Source organism: Brachyhypopomus gauderio, chromosome 13 (assembly GCF_052324685.1).
Source record: "Brachyhypopomus gauderio isolate BG-103 chromosome 13, BGAUD_0.2, whole genome shotgun sequence".
NCBI lineage: Eukaryota > Metazoa > Chordata > Actinopteri > Gymnotiformes > Hypopomidae > Brachyhypopomus > Brachyhypopomus gauderio.
The window spans coordinates 4402721-4419666 of record NC_135223.1 but is presented as its reverse complement, the minus strand read 5'-3'; the positions used below and the strand labels follow the sequence as shown (position 1 = coordinate 4419666).

At 43.5% G+C, this 16946-nt stretch overlaps 3 protein-coding genes across 7 annotated transcripts; 2 read left to right on the top strand and 1 right to left on the bottom strand.

Moving 5' to 3' along the window:
- The first annotated feature begins 80 nt into the window (after positions 1–80).
- On the top strand, positions 81–9052 carry kctd5b (potassium channel tetramerization domain containing 5b). Of its 2 annotated transcripts, XM_076970372.1 has the most exons (7): positions 81–1074; positions 5818–5926; positions 6249–6340; positions 6509–6604; positions 6730–6837; positions 7412–7537; positions 7629–9052. In XM_076970372.1, the coding sequence occupies exons 1-7, from the start codon at positions 856–858 to the stop codon at positions 7656–7658; spliced, it is 780 nt and encodes a 259-aa protein (XP_076826487.1). In that variant the 5' UTR covers positions 81–855; the 3' UTR covers positions 7659–9052. The 2 variants fall into 2 exon arrangements, with proteins under 2 accessions (XP_076826487.1, XP_076826488.1); XM_076970373.1 differs by lacking the exon at positions 6730–6837 and having other exon boundaries at positions 87–1074.
- Positions 9053–9366: 314 nt separating this feature from the next.
- On the top strand, positions 9367–13357 carry ube2ib (ubiquitin-conjugating enzyme E2Ib). 4 transcript variants are annotated; one of them, XM_076970668.1, is made up of 7 exons: positions 9367–9460; positions 10706–10782; positions 11073–11156; positions 11350–11422; positions 11645–11754; positions 11840–11919; positions 12034–13357. In XM_076970668.1, the coding sequence occupies exons 1-7, from the start codon at positions 9439–9441 to the stop codon at positions 12095–12097; spliced, it is 510 nt and encodes a 169-aa protein (XP_076826783.1). In that variant the 5' UTR covers positions 9367–9438; the 3' UTR covers positions 12098–13357. The 4 variants fall into 4 exon arrangements, with proteins under 4 accessions (XP_076826783.1, XP_076826782.1, XP_076826784.1 ...); XM_076970667.1 differs by lacking the exon at positions 9367–9460 and adding an exon at positions 9593–9749; XM_076970669.1 differs by lacking the exon at positions 9367–9460 and adding an exon at positions 9832–9943.
- A 215-nt stretch (positions 13358–13572) lies between these two features.
- Positions 13573–16638, bottom strand: LOC143473600 (interleukin-21 receptor). Its single transcript, XM_076970666.1, has 9 exons — positions 16488–16638; positions 16102–16167; positions 15847–15967; positions 15477–15667; positions 15212–15351; positions 14919–15078; positions 14648–14741; positions 14511–14565; positions 13573–14332 (listed from the first exon to the last, which is right to left on the bottom strand). The coding sequence occupies exons 1-9, from the start codon at positions 16588–16590 to the stop codon at positions 14042–14044; spliced, it is 1221 nt and encodes a 406-aa protein (XP_076826781.1). The 5' UTR covers positions 16591–16638; the 3' UTR covers positions 13573–14041.
- Positions 16639–16946: the final 308 nt, after the last annotated feature.

Genomic DNA, 16946 nt, shown 5'->3' with positions numbered 1-16946 from the left:
TCTTAGAGGCTGTTAGTGTGCCATGATGATGGACCTGCATTTAAAGGTGCCTTAAGTGAGGGGTGTGATGCTTGCTGTACCTTCCAAAGACGAAAAAGCTTAGATTCACCAGACACGTGACCCATGTTGGAACATCTCAGCATTTCACTGCAAGGTCTCCCACACTAAAACGTTATTCTCTATGTTTCTGGCTTGAAGTCAGAAAGTCAACACAATGAGATATTTATAGACATGCCAGCTGTCTTTTTAGATTTTGCTCATGTTCTCGACCTTACCCACTAGATTTTGAGCTTGACTTTAAACGAGTTGTTGATTCTGCCTTGAAGAACCATTTCGAATATTCGCATCTATATATACCTATATTCTATATTCGCTTTAAAAGCGGGTCAACATAACTGAGCTCACACTTTCATGATCACAATTTGCTTTATGCAAAACTCACTTCCGTTGCAAACGTTATATGGGATGCAAAGTATCGAGTGTTCATCCTCCAAACGTGTATTATTGAAGCTCCGATCTTGCGCCCTCTTGCGCGGTGTCCCGGAACACCCCGACACCCGAACCGAGCCCTGGTCCAGCCCTCACACCGGCTGTGCTCTGCTTCCATCCGGACTACTCCGAGATCTACAGCTATCAGAAGTGTTCAGAACAAAACCACCGCCCTTGGACGTCTCGAATACTTCAGTCCAGGCGCTTCTATAGTTTCTCATCACCAAACAGGAACTTAATACTTCAAGACGAGGTTCTTTTTTCATGTAAACCGGACCGACACTCCCAGGTTTGCGCGCCCGGTGCGCTGCGCTCCTCGTTTGGAGAACCAGCGACTACGGTTTCCTGTCCGGGACGGAGGCAGAAATGGCCGAGGGGAACTGCGATGTGGGCGGACTGGGCTGCCGGCGGTGTCCGCTCCCGGTTCCGGAGGAGAGGACGGGGGCTCTCCACACGTCGCCCAAGTGGGTCCGCTTGAACGTCGGGGGCACGTATTTTCTGACCACTAAACAGACGCTCTGCCGAGACCCGAAGTCTTTTTTGTACCGTCTGTGTCAAGCGGACCCCGATCTGGACTCCGATAAGGTATCCGAAAAAGCTTTCTTTCGTTTTTCTTTCTTTGTTGCAATAGATTTTAGAGTTTAATAAGCTCGTGTGAACAACGGGCAATATGTTGTAAATAATGTAAAAAAAAGTGAAACTTTTTTTATCTCTTCAGAATTTTTTTTGTTAAAACCTTTCACACTGAAACTTCAATATTGACCTCTAATTTAAATCAGCACTGACGTAATTCAGGTCCCAGAAGTTTCAGAATACTGAGCGTGCACGCGCACAGTGGAGATTGTGAACTTCACAACAGGCCTTAATTCTGCATGGTGTGAGATCTGTTCATCCACAAGCATGCAGTACACATCTAGACATATATAACCCCCACTAAATCTGCACTGTCCTGGTTAAAAACAGAATCCACCAGTAAATAACTGCAATTGACTCATTTCAATTTCTATAGGTTATGTATTTACATGTATTACACTTTGTTAGTGTTGGATTCTAACATTTTGCTGAACATTTTACTCATCTTTTCCCAAAATGAATGTTGGGGATGGGGTGAGGTTTCTGTAGTAGCGTTTGGAGGGCGACGTGCGGGGGGTTGTCTGGGTTAATGGGCTTGCCAATATGGTTCTGTTCTACCAAAGGCAGCTTCGCTCTTGGACGGTTAGCCTTGTGTGAAGTGAACACACGGACACAGGCCCCCTCTTTCACTCAAGAACAAGGGTCCCTCTGTGGAGCCTCGCAGGGCTGACTCTTCTCTCTCTGCACTCGCATTGGCTGGCCAGGATGAACTCTCTGTCGTGATTGGCCCAGGGGTTCTGGGGTGCCTGTGGTGATGATGTCACCAGCATACTTTCGCACCATCTGCCATGGTTTTAAAATCAAACTACTGAAAATAGAGATAAAATTGTTTTTCAAGTAAATGCCAGTGGGTAAACTACCGGAGAGGCCGTTATTCTACTGTGGCTTAAGTTCTATATGTTTGAATAAGATGTCTGTGCCTCAGAGCCCTCTAGAAGACTGTGCTTGTTCAAAGGCCAAGCTATACCTAACGATTGCTTAATAACAACAGATGGTTGCTTGCTAGATGAAACTCTCAGCAGAATAGGAAAGCTGTCTGCTCGTCTTCTAGCGGACACCTGGCCGCAGTTTCCAGGCGAGAGCATCGCCTGTACGAAGGGCATGGAAGTGTTGGGATGAGTCTGAGATCGGACAGCCGTAAGGATGTGATGAAGACGTGTGCTGCCTTCGTCCTTCACACACTCGTGCGCACAACACAATAATTCACTCCCGTGGTGAAACTCCAGATTTCCCATTATTGGCCGAGACTCCTGACGACGTTTTGATGATGCAACATTTGAATCAGGCCTTTGTCACTCATGACTACTTTGCCAAACTATTTATGTCACCTTGAATCTGGGAATTTAAAAAATATTTATTTACAATTAGAAACTTTGACCTCTGTGAAATTTGTGTGCCGAAAATGAACTTCCTCATCGCTTCAAACATCTACAGTGTAGTGAGGTCACTGCAAGCGTTTGAAGCGTTAGTTAAATGTTATACTTGGGAGTTCGAGCGCTGTCTGCTCTGTGGCTTTTCGTGTCTGTGTATGATGTTCAGTCTTTTACAGTAGAGGTGATAGTTTTGGCAGAGTGCGATGTTTTGACTAGGCCCTTACAGAGCCTCTTAACCACGGGGCTCTGGAGGTGATGAGACTCAGGGGAAGACTGTTGTGTGTTGTCTGTTATGTGAAGCTCAGTTTATTTAGTGATGGTCCATTGAATGGCAAGACGTACAACCGCACAACCGAGAGAGCTAGTCAAGAAGCTCTAATTACTAACATGTCGACGTTTTCAGGACAGCGGTGTCGTAAGTCTCATTCTTCTTACATGTAATATGTTAGAATAATGCAGCTTCTTCTTGGACACTGACCAAAGAAATGCTGAACTGAAGAAATGAATGGAATTTGTGTATTTTCTGAGCTGGTTCACTCATGTTTCTAGCTGCTATTTTGGTCTAGTGGTGGTTGCTTCCTGTGGCTGTGATGTTTGAAGCTCTGGCGTTTATCCATCTCGCATCTCACACAGTAATCTCAAAATAACCCTAATCCGCATCAATCCCACATAATCCTGTTCCCTTGGGCTTTTAAACCAAAAAAAGAGCTGTACACTCAGATTAACCATGCATCCACCTTCTACCAGTACAATGCTTGGACCAGCTCTGCTACAGCAAGGTGTGTATATATCTGTTTTAAAAATTAAACAAAAGATGAGACAAATTAACTATAAAATTCAAATGACAATAATAGTATGATCAGATATTTTTGTCTAGTGCCTTTCTCAAATACACAAAGGCATACAAAGATACAAACGCATAATGGAATCCATTGTATTTAAGACAACAGGGATAAAGGACGTAACAGCAGGCAAATACTGTTTAAACAGGATTGAAAAATGAGACAAAATGAAGTTATTTGATAACACAGAGTCAAGGGCCAGACAAAACACTCCAAGGTCAGACGCCAACCTAATGGGAATATGGGGTTAGGGTAACAGCAATGAAAAAACATTACATGAATGTCAGTCAAAAAAGTGAGTCAAATGAACAGACACATTTTACATTGCTATTTAGTCTGAGAAAGAGGAAGATCACATGAAGTTTGACAGAGTTCCACAGTTTGGGAGCTATGACACCGAATACCATTCCACCAGCTGAAGCGTACAGGGTAAACTGGGAGGTTGACTTGGCCGGTGGTGACCAATCGCTAAAATCTGTGAGGAAGGTGATACGTGAATGGCCACAACACATCTTCAATAACACAGCTCACAACGCCGCTCAGCTAAGACATTTTCCAGCAAATTCTTGAAGTTTATAGCCATGTTAGACCTTAATCATTAGCATAAATGAATGATGCAAACAAACACTAAATGATTGCCTAATGTAATTGGTTCACAAGATGACCCTAGGTACCTAACGTTACCATATGATTGGTTATCATATCTTATTTCTTCGGTTACTGTAAAATCATGCACACAAAAGGATTGAGCTGATTAAAAAATGACACATGATTTGATGACATGGTTTATGTAGTGCAGAACTCAGAGGAACTATTTCTGACCAACCAACCCTGGACTGCGAAAACCTTTCAGCTTGGACAACTTCACAGCAGACGGACCGTGGATGACCCCGGCTGTGGCCTTTCTGGACTGGTCTGAGGTCATTGTGCTGTGTCCTTTTTTAGCTACGGCTCCAGTATCAGTGAGAGAGGCGGTTGTCTTTTTTTTGTGTGTGTTTGTGTGTGGTTCTCTTTTTCTAGACGACTCTCTTTTGTTCAAATTTGTCAGTGACAGGATCAATTAGGCGCGTTGCGTGACGATCAGCTGTATTCTGGGCTCACTTCCTGTTCCTTCCACCCTGTGTTAATCTTCCCCACTTTTATATAACACCTCAAACCCCACAGCTTTGGTCATTGGTTTATTTTGTTATACTGGCTGCACTGTTTTTAGAGATTTATCTGTGGCCATCCCTGTTCTCCTGCAGAGTGTAGATTTTCACTTTGTGTGTGTGTGTGTGTGTGTGTGTGTGTGTGTGTGTGTGTGTGTGTGTGTGTGTGTGTGTGTGTGTGTGTGTGTGTTTTATTTATAAATTGCACTCTACTGCCATTAAGAAGAGCTGCTGTACTGAAACACACTAACCACTCTGTGCATTAATGTTTAACTGCATGTGAACTCATCGTGCAAAATCCTTCAGCTTAACTTTCCTCCAAGTGTCAGGATAGAGTCCAATGCAGGACTCATGATGCATGTGTAGCAAGCTACAGGACTCGTGATGCAATACTTTACAACATGTGCATCACACTACTAGGGTCATGATGCAATACTTTACAACATGTGCATGACACTACTAGGGTCATGATGCAGTACTTTACAACATGTGCATCACACTACTAGGGTCACGATGCAATACTTTACAACATGTGCATCACACAACTAGGGTCATGATGCAATACTTTACAACATGTGCATGACACTACTAGGGTCATGATGCAGTACTTTACAACATGTGCATCACACTACTAGGGTCACGATGCAATACTTTACAACATGTGCATCACACTACTAGGGTCATGATGCAATACTTTACAACATGTGCATCACAATACTAGGGTCATGATGCAATACTTTACAACATGTGCATGACACTACTAGGGTTGTCAAGCAGTACTTTACAACATGTGCATCACAATACTAGGGTCATGATGCAATACTTTACAACATGTGCATGACACTACTAGGGTTGTCAAGCAGTACTTTACAACATGTGCATCACAATACTAGGGTCATGATGCAATACTTTACAACATGTGCATGACACTACTAGGGTTGTCAAGCAGTACTTTACAGTGCATATCAGACTTCTGCATCAAAAATTAACATGCATCACGATGCAGGAATATGGTGTAGGATAGCACTCGTGATTCTTTACAAAATTCGTGATATTTTATGAAAGTATTGATAGAATGATTGTATAGAATTTTTAAAAAGACAAATATACATTTTAAAGAAGTTTAAAATTACAAAATTACATAAAATTACATTTTATTTCTACAGTTTTTTCCAACAGGCTGTTTTACTTCTTCATTGTGTATTCATGGAGAATCCTAATCTGTCTTCTACTGCTCACGGGGCATGAGGTTAAACTTTAGTGTGTGTGTGTGTGTGTGTGTGTGTGTGTGTGTGTGTGTGTGTAAAAACCCTCCCCCGTTCTGCCTACTAGGATGAATCGGGGGCGTACTTGATTGACAGAGACCCAGTATATTTTGGCCCTGTGCTAAACTACCTGAGACATGGAAAGCTGGTCCTCAACAAAACCCTAACGGAAGAAGGTACCATTTATTCACTCATGCGGCTGGCCTTCATGTGTGGAATACACTGTATTTATTAAGTATCGGCATATTCTATGAGTTAACAGAAATGCTGTTACTATTTTTACAATGATTGTCATTATTGGCCATTAGGGGCTCCTGCCTGGATAGCTCCTATATTTGGGGGTGCATGTGGAGAACATTAATGTGCGGAAGCGGACTCGACGTTTAAGAGGCTAGGCTTAGTCTCTACGTTTAAGAGGCTAGGCTTAGTCTTTACGTTTAAGAGGCTAGGCTTAGTCTGACGGGTCGTCGGGCCTCTCTGTACTGGTGTGGGTTGCAGGAGCCCTGGAGGAGGCAGAGTTCTACAACATCACATCGCTAATCAAACTCATCAAGGACAAAATCAGGGATCGAGATGCAAAGAATGTACATGTGAGTGAACGCATTAGATGATTTATGCTGTAGATAGATAGATAGATAGATAGATAGATAGATAGATAGATAGATAGATAGATAGATAGATAGATAGATAGATAGATAGATAGATAGATAGAAAACTGCATAGTTGTATATATTCTGTCTCCATGTGTGTCCCTGTAGACTCCAGTGAAGCACGTCTACAGGGTGCTGCAGTGTCAGGAGGAGGAGCTAACCCAGATGGTCTCTACCATGTCTGATGGATGGAAGTTCGAGCAGGTGGGGCTCATTAGTCACTAGTGTCCTCATCCCTCCGTCTTTACAGCAGTCGCTCATTCGGCTCAGGCTCAACAGCAGTGTGTGATGCGGGCCCCCCCGCCCTGTGCTCTCATTGGTTGTTCCAGCTTGTCAGTGTAGGTTATGGGCGGGCACAGAAGTCAGAGTTTCTCCTGATTGTGTCTCGGGAAGTGAAGGGGGAGGAGTCGAGTCAAACTCACCCTACCCACAGAGAGGTGTGTCCCAGAATCCCCCTTTGTCCTCCTGTCAATCACCGCATGTTCAGTTCCTCCCACCAGCCATTCTGCGGGTTTTTGTTGATGTTGTTGTTGTTGTTGATGTTGTTGTTATGGTCAAGTAAGTGTTGGCTGTGTCACCATGTAGGTGTGTCCGTGTCCTTTAATGGGTGAGCATGTATGTGTATGCATGTTATGTAGGTGAGCCGTGTGTTTGTGAATTCTTAGCAACTGTGTCTCAGTCACGCAGTCAGGGCATGTCCAAGCATGTTGCTCCTATCACACAGCTGTGTGTGTGTGTGTGTGTGTGTGTGTGTGTGTGTGTGTGTGTGTGTGTGTGTGTGTGTGTGTGTGTTGTGGGTGGGTCCGTGCACACGCGCGTGCACACACTGTTTTTACACTGAATATTTTTCTCCACAGCATTTCAGGCAACTTTAGGTCAAATATATTACAGATTCAGTATATTCTTCTCTAACTTTTGTATATGTATTTGTGTGTGTGTGTGTGTGTGTGTGTGTGTGTGTGTGTGTGTGCGCGTGTGTGTACATGTGTGTGCGTGCGTGCGCGTGAGTAGCTTGTTAGCATCGGCTCCTCTTACAACTACGGCAGTGAGGACCAGGCAGAGTTCCTCTGTGTCGTCTCCAAGGAACTTCACAACCATTCCTATGGTAACAACAGCCAACCAAGCGAGAAAGCCAGGGTGAGTAGCAGGCACATCACATTATCATCCGTTGCTGATGCCTCGATTGTGTTTTTGGCTGAGCTGGTAACCGCACGCCTGTGTTCCGCAGATGCTCCAGGAACGGGGGTCTCGAATCTGAGCTGCAGTGTATCAGCTCACGGCCGCAACGTCCAAGTAGTGCGGGGGAGGACACGTAGCATGGCCGTGGCTCCACACACCTTTCAGGGCCGACCTCGCTACACAGCAAGAAAACACAGATCACACACTCCAGTGCCGAGCCGATCCGCTGTAACCGGGGCTCTGTGTATCGTTCAGAATTAAAGGTCCCGCACGGTCTTCCTGACCTGGACTCCGGCTTTCAGGACATCCTCATTCAGCCTTGAAAAGAGTTTTAGTAGAGGACATAATTTCAGATTAAGTTATTGTTTTGGGTTGTTTTCCTCTATTTCTATAAAATACCAGACATTATTTTAACAGCAAACATGAATTTAAAAAGATAATTGTTTTTTAAATGTTTCTTTTTCATTCAGGAGGACACAGGACCACTGTGCAAGACCTTTAAACTGGAATATTTAGTCTTGATGTAAGAGGCTTTAAGCCCACATCTAGCTTAAGGTGGATTTTAGCCTGTTCTGCAGGGAGGAACATGGCTGAACTGAATCTTAGGGATCAGGTTCAAGCCCAGCAAAAGCAAACATGCTCATTCCTCTTTCTGGCCAGATTGTCCCTGCAGGACTTAATCCAACCTCTGTAGCTTCACTGCTGTAGAACATGAGCCAGTAACAAACCGCGCCTAAATGCTAATATTTATGATGGGAAGAAAAAGTCTCTTATTTTTAAATGTAGGGGGGGGGGGGGGGTCTAAAAGGAACAACGACCAAAGGAGCCTCAACAGGATGTGAAGTTTTGTTAAGCTTGTTAATTGGACAGTTGCCGGAGTGCATTCTAACCTCAGGGTTACCATGACCACCATATGATTCCAAAAGGGATGATAGGAACACAATAACAACAATAGTTATTATTTGTAGCAGCACTATTATTATTAGTAGTACTTCTATCATAATTATTATTATTATTAGTAGTGCTTAATCATTAATGGGACAGTACTTTCTGCATCTTATCTAAGCAAGTATGACAAAAAAAGCAATAAAAACAAACATAAAAGCAGGGAGTTGAGACAATCAATTTGTCTTTAATGCATGGACGTTCACTTAAAGAGCCGAACCCTCTCCGGCTGTCTCATACGCACAAGGCAGCTTCACTTTGATCTAGTTCTTCTCCATTACTCTGCTGTAGTATCACATAGCCCAGCCCTATACTCATGTATCCAAGCTTATTTCTATAATAGAACCTGGACACGTGAATGATGGATTTCAGGTTTTCTGCTGAGTCACATTCGACAGATCACATCCTATCCTGCCCCCCCCATCCCCCCATGTGACGACATATTTATACAAACTGCAACATTTATGCACACACGTACACATACATAAACAGAACTTAAGACTGTTATCCTATAAAGTCATTTTTAACAAACCCCTCTGTGTCTGTGTTTATTCCCTTTTTTTGGGATCCAGTATTTCTACCTGCAAAATGGGAGAAATTACAGCACCTGAATGCAATTGACAGATTGCATATATATATATTGTATATATATATATATATATTGTACATCACTAAAGCTTCTCTTGCGCCCTCTTGCGAGGTTTCTTGCTTATGCACTTATCCATGTTGGTTGATCGTTGCCATAGAGACTTCGTCGGTCTCGAAGGATGTCAAAGAGTGACTATTGTAAACTAGACTGGTGTTAGAAAGAAACACTTAAACTCAACGTGTTTATATTCGCACATTTATTGTACAATTTGAACGCACTTCGTGTGGGAATATGCGTCCACTTAAACGTTCAGCGGACTACAGCAATGCCTGTCCTAAATCTTAAAGGTCCTAAAAACGAAAGGGCGACTTATTACATTCCAGCACATACATTTCCCAAGTGTTCCGCATTTGACTTCATTTGGTTTCTTGTTTAAGCAAAGAGTATAATGTGCGAAAAAATATATTTGTGTTTTATTTTCTTTCAGGCGATGTCAGTGCGATACTAACGGTCCTACTTAGTCTGGTTTAGAACGGATGTCTTTTTCGGGAGGGAAACTTCACAGGTTTTGTCCCGAGTCTAGCACGGTTCTAATAGAAGAGTCTGGAAGTCGCGAAGTAGCCTGGCGTTCACACGGTACGGCCGTCGACCACCACTCCGCTCCGGTTCGGTCCGGTTTGAAGAGCCGCGGCGCGGCCTCGGCCGCTCGTTTGTACCGCGGTGTTTTAATCTCGACGTCGGTCTGTGCGAGTGCGCGCTCCCGTTTCTTTGTCCCGCGCGGTCACGAGCGGCGCCGCTGCCATGTAGTCTGTGGTGAAGTGACCGGACTGGTGGGTGGCCGCCCGGCCCGGCCTCAAGCCCGGTGGTTTTAAACTAAACAAAAATAGCGAGACAAAACTTTCCGTTATCCGTTAGTTTGACCCGCGACGGTGTGATATCGGCTGTTGTGACACGCGTTCGGCGTTTAGTCGACGTTGTAACGGCTCCCAGGAAGTTAGCATGCTAGCTAATAGCCGCGGCTAGCTAACGGTCACCGTTGTCATGTAACACTCTCCTGTGGAGTTGATGCTAAATGTGATTTATAATGTGATTTATTGACGCTGTTGAGGAGCAAAAACACCACCTGGCTGATTTTCTTATTTCCTCTATTGCGTTGTAGGTGAAAGTGTGTAGCATTATAGCTTACTAGCTGTGTGAGAGTATGTTAAAATGAGCTGTAACGTGATGTTACTGTAACGTGATGTTACGGTTTGATGTTTCTGGGTGGACGAGCTTGTTTTCAAAATGCAGTGACGTTACACGTTGACATCTGAAACTGTACACATAAAGAATAATATTAGTGTTTGTTGCTACGTGTAGAAACCTGTGGTAATCGCTCCCCTGTCATTCATCTCGGTTTGTTCATTCATTTTTATAAAATCGCTAAAAAGAATAATGGGTTACCTATTAATCACTTCAAAAATGCAAAAGGCCTTTATATGCCACATTTATTTTGACTTTTGTGGTATGGTGGTGTTTGTTTAGTTTAAAAAAAAACTGATGAATACTCTACAACACATAGTAAGGTTAATTCTTTACTCTTTCCCTCACAGGATCTGTGGTCATGTCTGGCATTGCTCTGAGTCGACTTGCACAAGAGCGTAAAGCGTGGCGGAAAGACCACCCTTTTGTGAGTGTGTGTGTGTCTTCAGGGTTTTAATGCCCTGACCACTCCAGTTATGGACTGAATATGATGTGGATTTTATGTTTTTAAGTATTTGGCAACAGCATTGTTTTGAGCAAGATGCCAGCACTTAATTACTGTACAAATCAGTGTGGCTGTATTGTGGGAGGAGCTCTGTTCTGGTCAGCCATTACAGCTTCCACCTTTATTCACAGGACACCTAAGCCTGTTGATGAAACTGTAAACATGTGCATTGATCACTCAGTGATGAGCTCTATTGTAATGGTCTCTTCCAGGGATTTGTCGCAGTACCGACTAAGAACCCAGACGGTACAATGAATTTAATGAATTGGGAATGCGCCATTCCGGGGAAGAAGGGGGTAAGTCTACTGGACACTTTACAATTATTAAATACGGACCCCATAAAACCCTCAGCTCAACTACCGGACACTTTACAATTACTAAATACGTCCCCTATGAAACCCTCGGCTCAACTACTATACACTTTACAATTATTAAATATATCCTGCATAAATCTCTCTCTCCCCATGTCATTTTTCGTGTCATTTGAAGACTCCATGGGAGGGTGGGCTGTTTAAGTTGAGGATGCTCTTCAAAGACGACTACCCCTCATCACCCCCCAAATGTATGTTTTACACAGACACAAGGTCTCCACGTCGTGCTTTGCTTGTTTCTCAGAGCTGCGATTATAAGCAGACTCGTATTGTTTGTGCCGGGCTAACATTTGCATTTCAATTAAAATTACTTGTCCCTTTTGAATTTTCATACGATTAGAAGCTTCATTGTCCATGGACCAGTGCAGGTGATTCCTGGCTGGTAATGAGTCCCGCCTGTCTGTGTTTGTCAGGTAAATTCGAGCCACCACTCTTTCACCCCAATGTGTACCCATCAGGAACTGTGTGTCTCTCCATCCTAGAGGAGGACAAAGACTGGAGACCAGCCATCACGATCAAACAGGTGGGCTGTCTCCCAGTGATGGCGTCCCAGACTTCAGTTAGCACTTTTGGTTTGCGCTGGTTGTGATGATTTTCCCTTTTTGTAGATTCTGCTGGGCATCCAAGAGCTGTTGAACGAGCCTAACATTCAGGACCCGGCCCAGGCTGAGGCCTACACCATATACTGGTGAGCCGTGACTGCCCACAGTGCCTGCTCCGTCACGTGGAGCGTCGGGTGCTCACGTGCGTGTGCCGATGCAGTGGGAGGTGCTAACGTGCGTGTGCTTTTGTGTGTTTTCAGTCAGAACAGAGTGGATTATGAGAAGAGAGTCCGAGCACAAGCCAAAAAGTTCTCCCCCTCGTAGACGTGATGGATGGATGGGAGGATGGAGATTGGATGGAGGGAACGTGTCAACATTTGGATCCCCCCCCCCCCCCCCCTTTTTTTTTTTCTTTTCTTTAAATCCCACCCCTCTTCTTTCCCTTTCGTTGGACTGAAAGGACTCAATGTGATGTTGGTGCCATCTGCCCCAACCCCCTGGGCTGCCCCTCTTGCCCCCATCGCCACACCCAGATAGGGACGTCACCGCTCCCAGAAAGCCGCACAGGACAGTCCATGCCCAATGATTAACTTCTTAGCCAAAACCCACCAGTCAGAAAAGGACTTCTTTTTTTTTTTTTTTTTTCTTTCTTCAGTCGAAGCAAACATGATGTGACTGTTTGGATTGAAGCTCTTAACTTTCTGTGTGTGTAGTGTCTGTGTGAGCGTGCGTGCGTGCATGCTTCATCTTATTTTAATGTTGAATAATATTTCCTATTTTTGATCATTTTCCTTTGTATGGGTGTGGGTGTGTGTGGGTGTGGGTGTGTGTGCTTAGTAGCTCTGATCTGTGAGTGTGTGTGTGTGTGTGTGTGTGTGGAGAGGAGCAGTGCCTCACGATGTTCAAGAGCTGAAACAAACCTTGCTATTGCCCGGGCACTTGATCTCGGTTGTTTTAAGCTGTACTAGACGCTAAAATTAGTCCTGGACTCCTAAGGCCTTGGAGACCAACAAGAATGCTGTATGGGTTAATACAGACTGGCAGTGTTGCTGCGTGAGTCTGCAGACCTCCACACGTCCGCACGCTAAGGCAGGTTTGAGGTGTGATGCGGTGAATTTGGGATCAGATGAAATTCATCGTAAGGTTCGAACTCCTCTGAAGTTGCCCAGATAGATCGTTGGTTTTTTTTTTTCTTTGTTAATAATGGGAACATGTGTCCTGCTCTTATGTTGGTTTTAATAAAACTTTCTATGAAAAAAGTCCCGTGTCTATTAGATAAGTATGTCGACACCTGATGGGAAAGGAAGCTCACTTGGTGGACATCGGTGGCCTGTTGCCCACGCTGCTGCAGTGCATTTGGCTAACGCGCGGTGCTCACCACGGCTGTGTTTAAGTGGCTTTGCAAGCACGATCTCCGCCTTGGTTGGGTCCAGTTCAGCTGGGGTTTAGTCTGGTGCTCTTTTGCGAAAGAGCCTGCTGCTGTTTTGGGCACTTTTCCACCTGCAGGCACCGTGTTGTTTATGCCATTTATGATGGTGTTGTGATTTCCTCTTGTGTGATCGAAAAATAAACTTTGACAAAGCGCGCAGTCAGCACAGTGGGTTCAATAAATATTAACGAGACCTCAATCTTAATGGACCTCTGAAAATTAATAAGGCTGCTCACTCAATATTATAGAATCAACAAATTACCGAACACCTGAACCTATAAATATAACTAATAGAAAATTGCTGCACAACACAATCTTGTTTATTTTTTTTATTAAAAGGCAAAAAAAAGCAATTAAAGTGTGAAATGTCTTTTTCTAAAAAGGATACATGGGATCTGTTGCATAAAATGGCACAAATTTTAATAAACACAAATAATGGCAACTGAATTATACAAAATCTCAGTTATAGTTTTATAATTTGTAATGGTATATTGGACTTTAATTTATTTAAAATTAAATATTTACTGGGAAAAAGATAAGATTGTATTCATGAATAATTACAAAGTATTGTTTACAGGTATAGGAGATGGGCAGATTGGCTGTTTCGTTTCTAAAACATTTTTAAAAATGCGATCAAACTGGGAGGGCCCTTTCCGAAAGTGCTTTGTAACGTTACAGCCAGTAACTCTACTCAGAGGTTCATGGACGTGTTTCCTGAGCCTGGAAACGTGGTGTCGTGTGTGTGTGTGTGTGTTCACTGATATGTGTGTGTGTGGTGTCGTGTGTTCACTGATATGCGTGCGAGTGGTTTGTGTGTGCTAGCTGGTACGCGTGCGTGCTCAGTCTGTGTGAGAGACCGCGCAGTAATCTTCGTTGTACGTCACGCTGCTGGTCTTGGCGGCTATGACATCACGCAGCCAGCCGCTCGAGCTGACCTCTGCACCCTCAGTGCAGTGGAGCATGCTGGGTAAGTTGGGTGGGGCAGGGATGAAGGCGTGCCCTGAGTCGACGCTGATCCCCTCATCGTGGGTGGGGCTTGACTGAGGGGCGGTGTCAAAATCTTCAAACATGCTGTCGATCTTCAGAGAGACCTCCCTCTGCAGAAGTCCATCTGACAGCACCACCGGACTCTGAAAACATGTCCTCTGGGCTTAGAGTTATAGCTGAAGTTATGTGCATGGACACACACATTCATTGGGAATTCAAAATGAATTAGGTACAGAAAGGAACAGGAGAACCATGGAAGTTGGGTATCTGCATTAGTTTTGTAACTGCATAGAGATCATTCATCTGATGAAGCAGACTCACTTTGAAATCTCGGAAATATGGAGCAGGACTCGGGATCCGTACCTGTCTTTTACACCTGGGTCAAAATGAGCGTAATAATAAGGATTACCTATGGTTGTGTGTGTGTGTGTGTGTGTGTGTGTAAGACAGACACATACCATGAGTATGAAATATAGATGAGTAATAAAACTGACAGCAGGGAGGTCAGAGCAAACCATTTGCTGACCATCGACGTTTCCAGATTATCTGCACCTTAAGACACGCACAGAAAAAGTGTCCTAACTGCAGAATCATCATTGGAATCAAGACTTCTGGCATTATTGATTGAGTAGTGGATCTGTGTTTTTCTAAGTGTAAATATGAGGTACTCCCCTTCTTACAGTCTTGTCACAGCATAAATGAATTGGTAATTTATGCAAATTCTCTCACTGTGATTGGATCCAGTTGTCCAATGTATGGCAGATCCCCAGTGGCTCCAGACACCTTGGTAATGTATCTGATTGGGCACTGAGCGCACACGTGCGCTGTACTGTGTGTGAGACGCAACTTCCACAGCTGCAGTTGTGCCGTCTAGTTCGACATCCAAAACCTGTAAACACACATGTAGGCAAACCTTCGTAAGAGAGGAGGAGCTACACACACACTCACACACACACACACACACACACACACACACACACACACACACACACACACACACACACACACACACACACACACACCTGGTCTTTGCTGCGGATGCTGAGCTGGTACAGGAGGTGTGGTACGAGGAAGCTGTTTTCCTGGTATCCACTCAGCCAATAAAAAACAACCTTATCATTCTCCCATAGCAACGACAGGTTGGTAGGGGGAACAGGACGAACTGCAAATGAACAAAACAAAAAACATATGCACCATTACAAAGACCGTGTATGAGCCTGCCTAGGAATGTGTGTGTGTGTGTGTGTGTGTGTGTGTGTGTGTGTGTGAGTGAGATCATGCTCTTACTGTGCTTTACTGGCATGTAGACCATCTCCAGAACTACTGAGCTGCTGTTGCCATGGTAACCGGAGTTCAGGAAGATCTGGAAGATGTCTGTGTCACTGAACGAGCTTTCTAGCCATGGAGATACATCCAACACACACACCTGCGCATGTGTTTGTGCTTTTAACACACACCTGTGTCCCCGATCCATGTCCCTGTACAATACATGTAAATTAACTCTAGGAATGAAACGACTAAACTCTACCCTGAAATTATTAAACTGTCCTAAAAAAATCCAGTTACACCATCAGTATGGCCAGTTTGAGAACAGCAGGATTTGAATAAATTTGAATATGCATGAAATTCATGAACAATAAATATATGCATCACTAACAGGAAATCATATAACTCTAGCCAGTAGGTGGCGCTGTGGGGCAGAACTCCAGCAGACGTGTTCAAGACGCAGGTGATGGTGAAGAGGTAATCATTTAAACACTCCAGACTGTAGTTACTGCCTAAAGATGCACATACACAAAACAAGTCACAATAAGTTCTCAGATATTGGCTACACTAACATAACAATTTTCAAAAGTCACATGACTGAACAATTAAATAAGAGGTAATAGTCAGAAATATTGATATTTCATACCCAAGTCTCCCCACAAGTGTGAAAAGCCGCCGATTGAAAGGAGGAAAATTATGAATTTCATTTTCCCTTTCAATAAAAACAAACAAAAACATCGAACATTGAAGATAATGTAATTTGATTCAGGATTAATTTAACTCGCAAAGGATTATATAACAACCTTGACACGTGTCCTTCCATCAGACACTATTAAAAAGTTAACATGAATACTCGCTTAGTTGCTACTGAAGAAATTAATTAGTGTAATAATTGGCAAGACGTAAATTAAACATATTTTATCGGAGATATAAAGCATTACAGGCTTAACTTTTTCCGTTAAATAATATTTCAAGCGAATATGTCAACACTATATTGCGTTCTGAAAGAAATAATATGTAAAAGAATAATACCTGCAGGCGGAGGTACTGCTGTTAGCGCGGTAAGAGACCATAACCAGAACACACACACACACACACTGCACTGCGTGTGTGTGTGTGTGTGTGTGAGTAACATCTGATACCTCACACACGTTCTCTGATCATATCTACTTCACCTCCTCCATCCCTCTCGCTCTTTCTCCGCCTCTCTCGTGCATACACTGATGATTAAATTGTTGTAAATGAAGTATATTGGATTTTCTGACCCTCGACAACTTTCTTTTAACCTTGCTCACCATCCAATGCGACTGATCGTGCATGGAAGTTGAAGCTATAGACCTCACGTGATTAAATATCATATATAATTATATAATATAATACATATTGCGTATCATGCTTTATAGGACTGAAACCAACTGAATTTTTTAACATACATACCGTTGTAGTGTAACGTTTATAAGATGCCGATTTTATGGGTGTCACAGAGCTGGG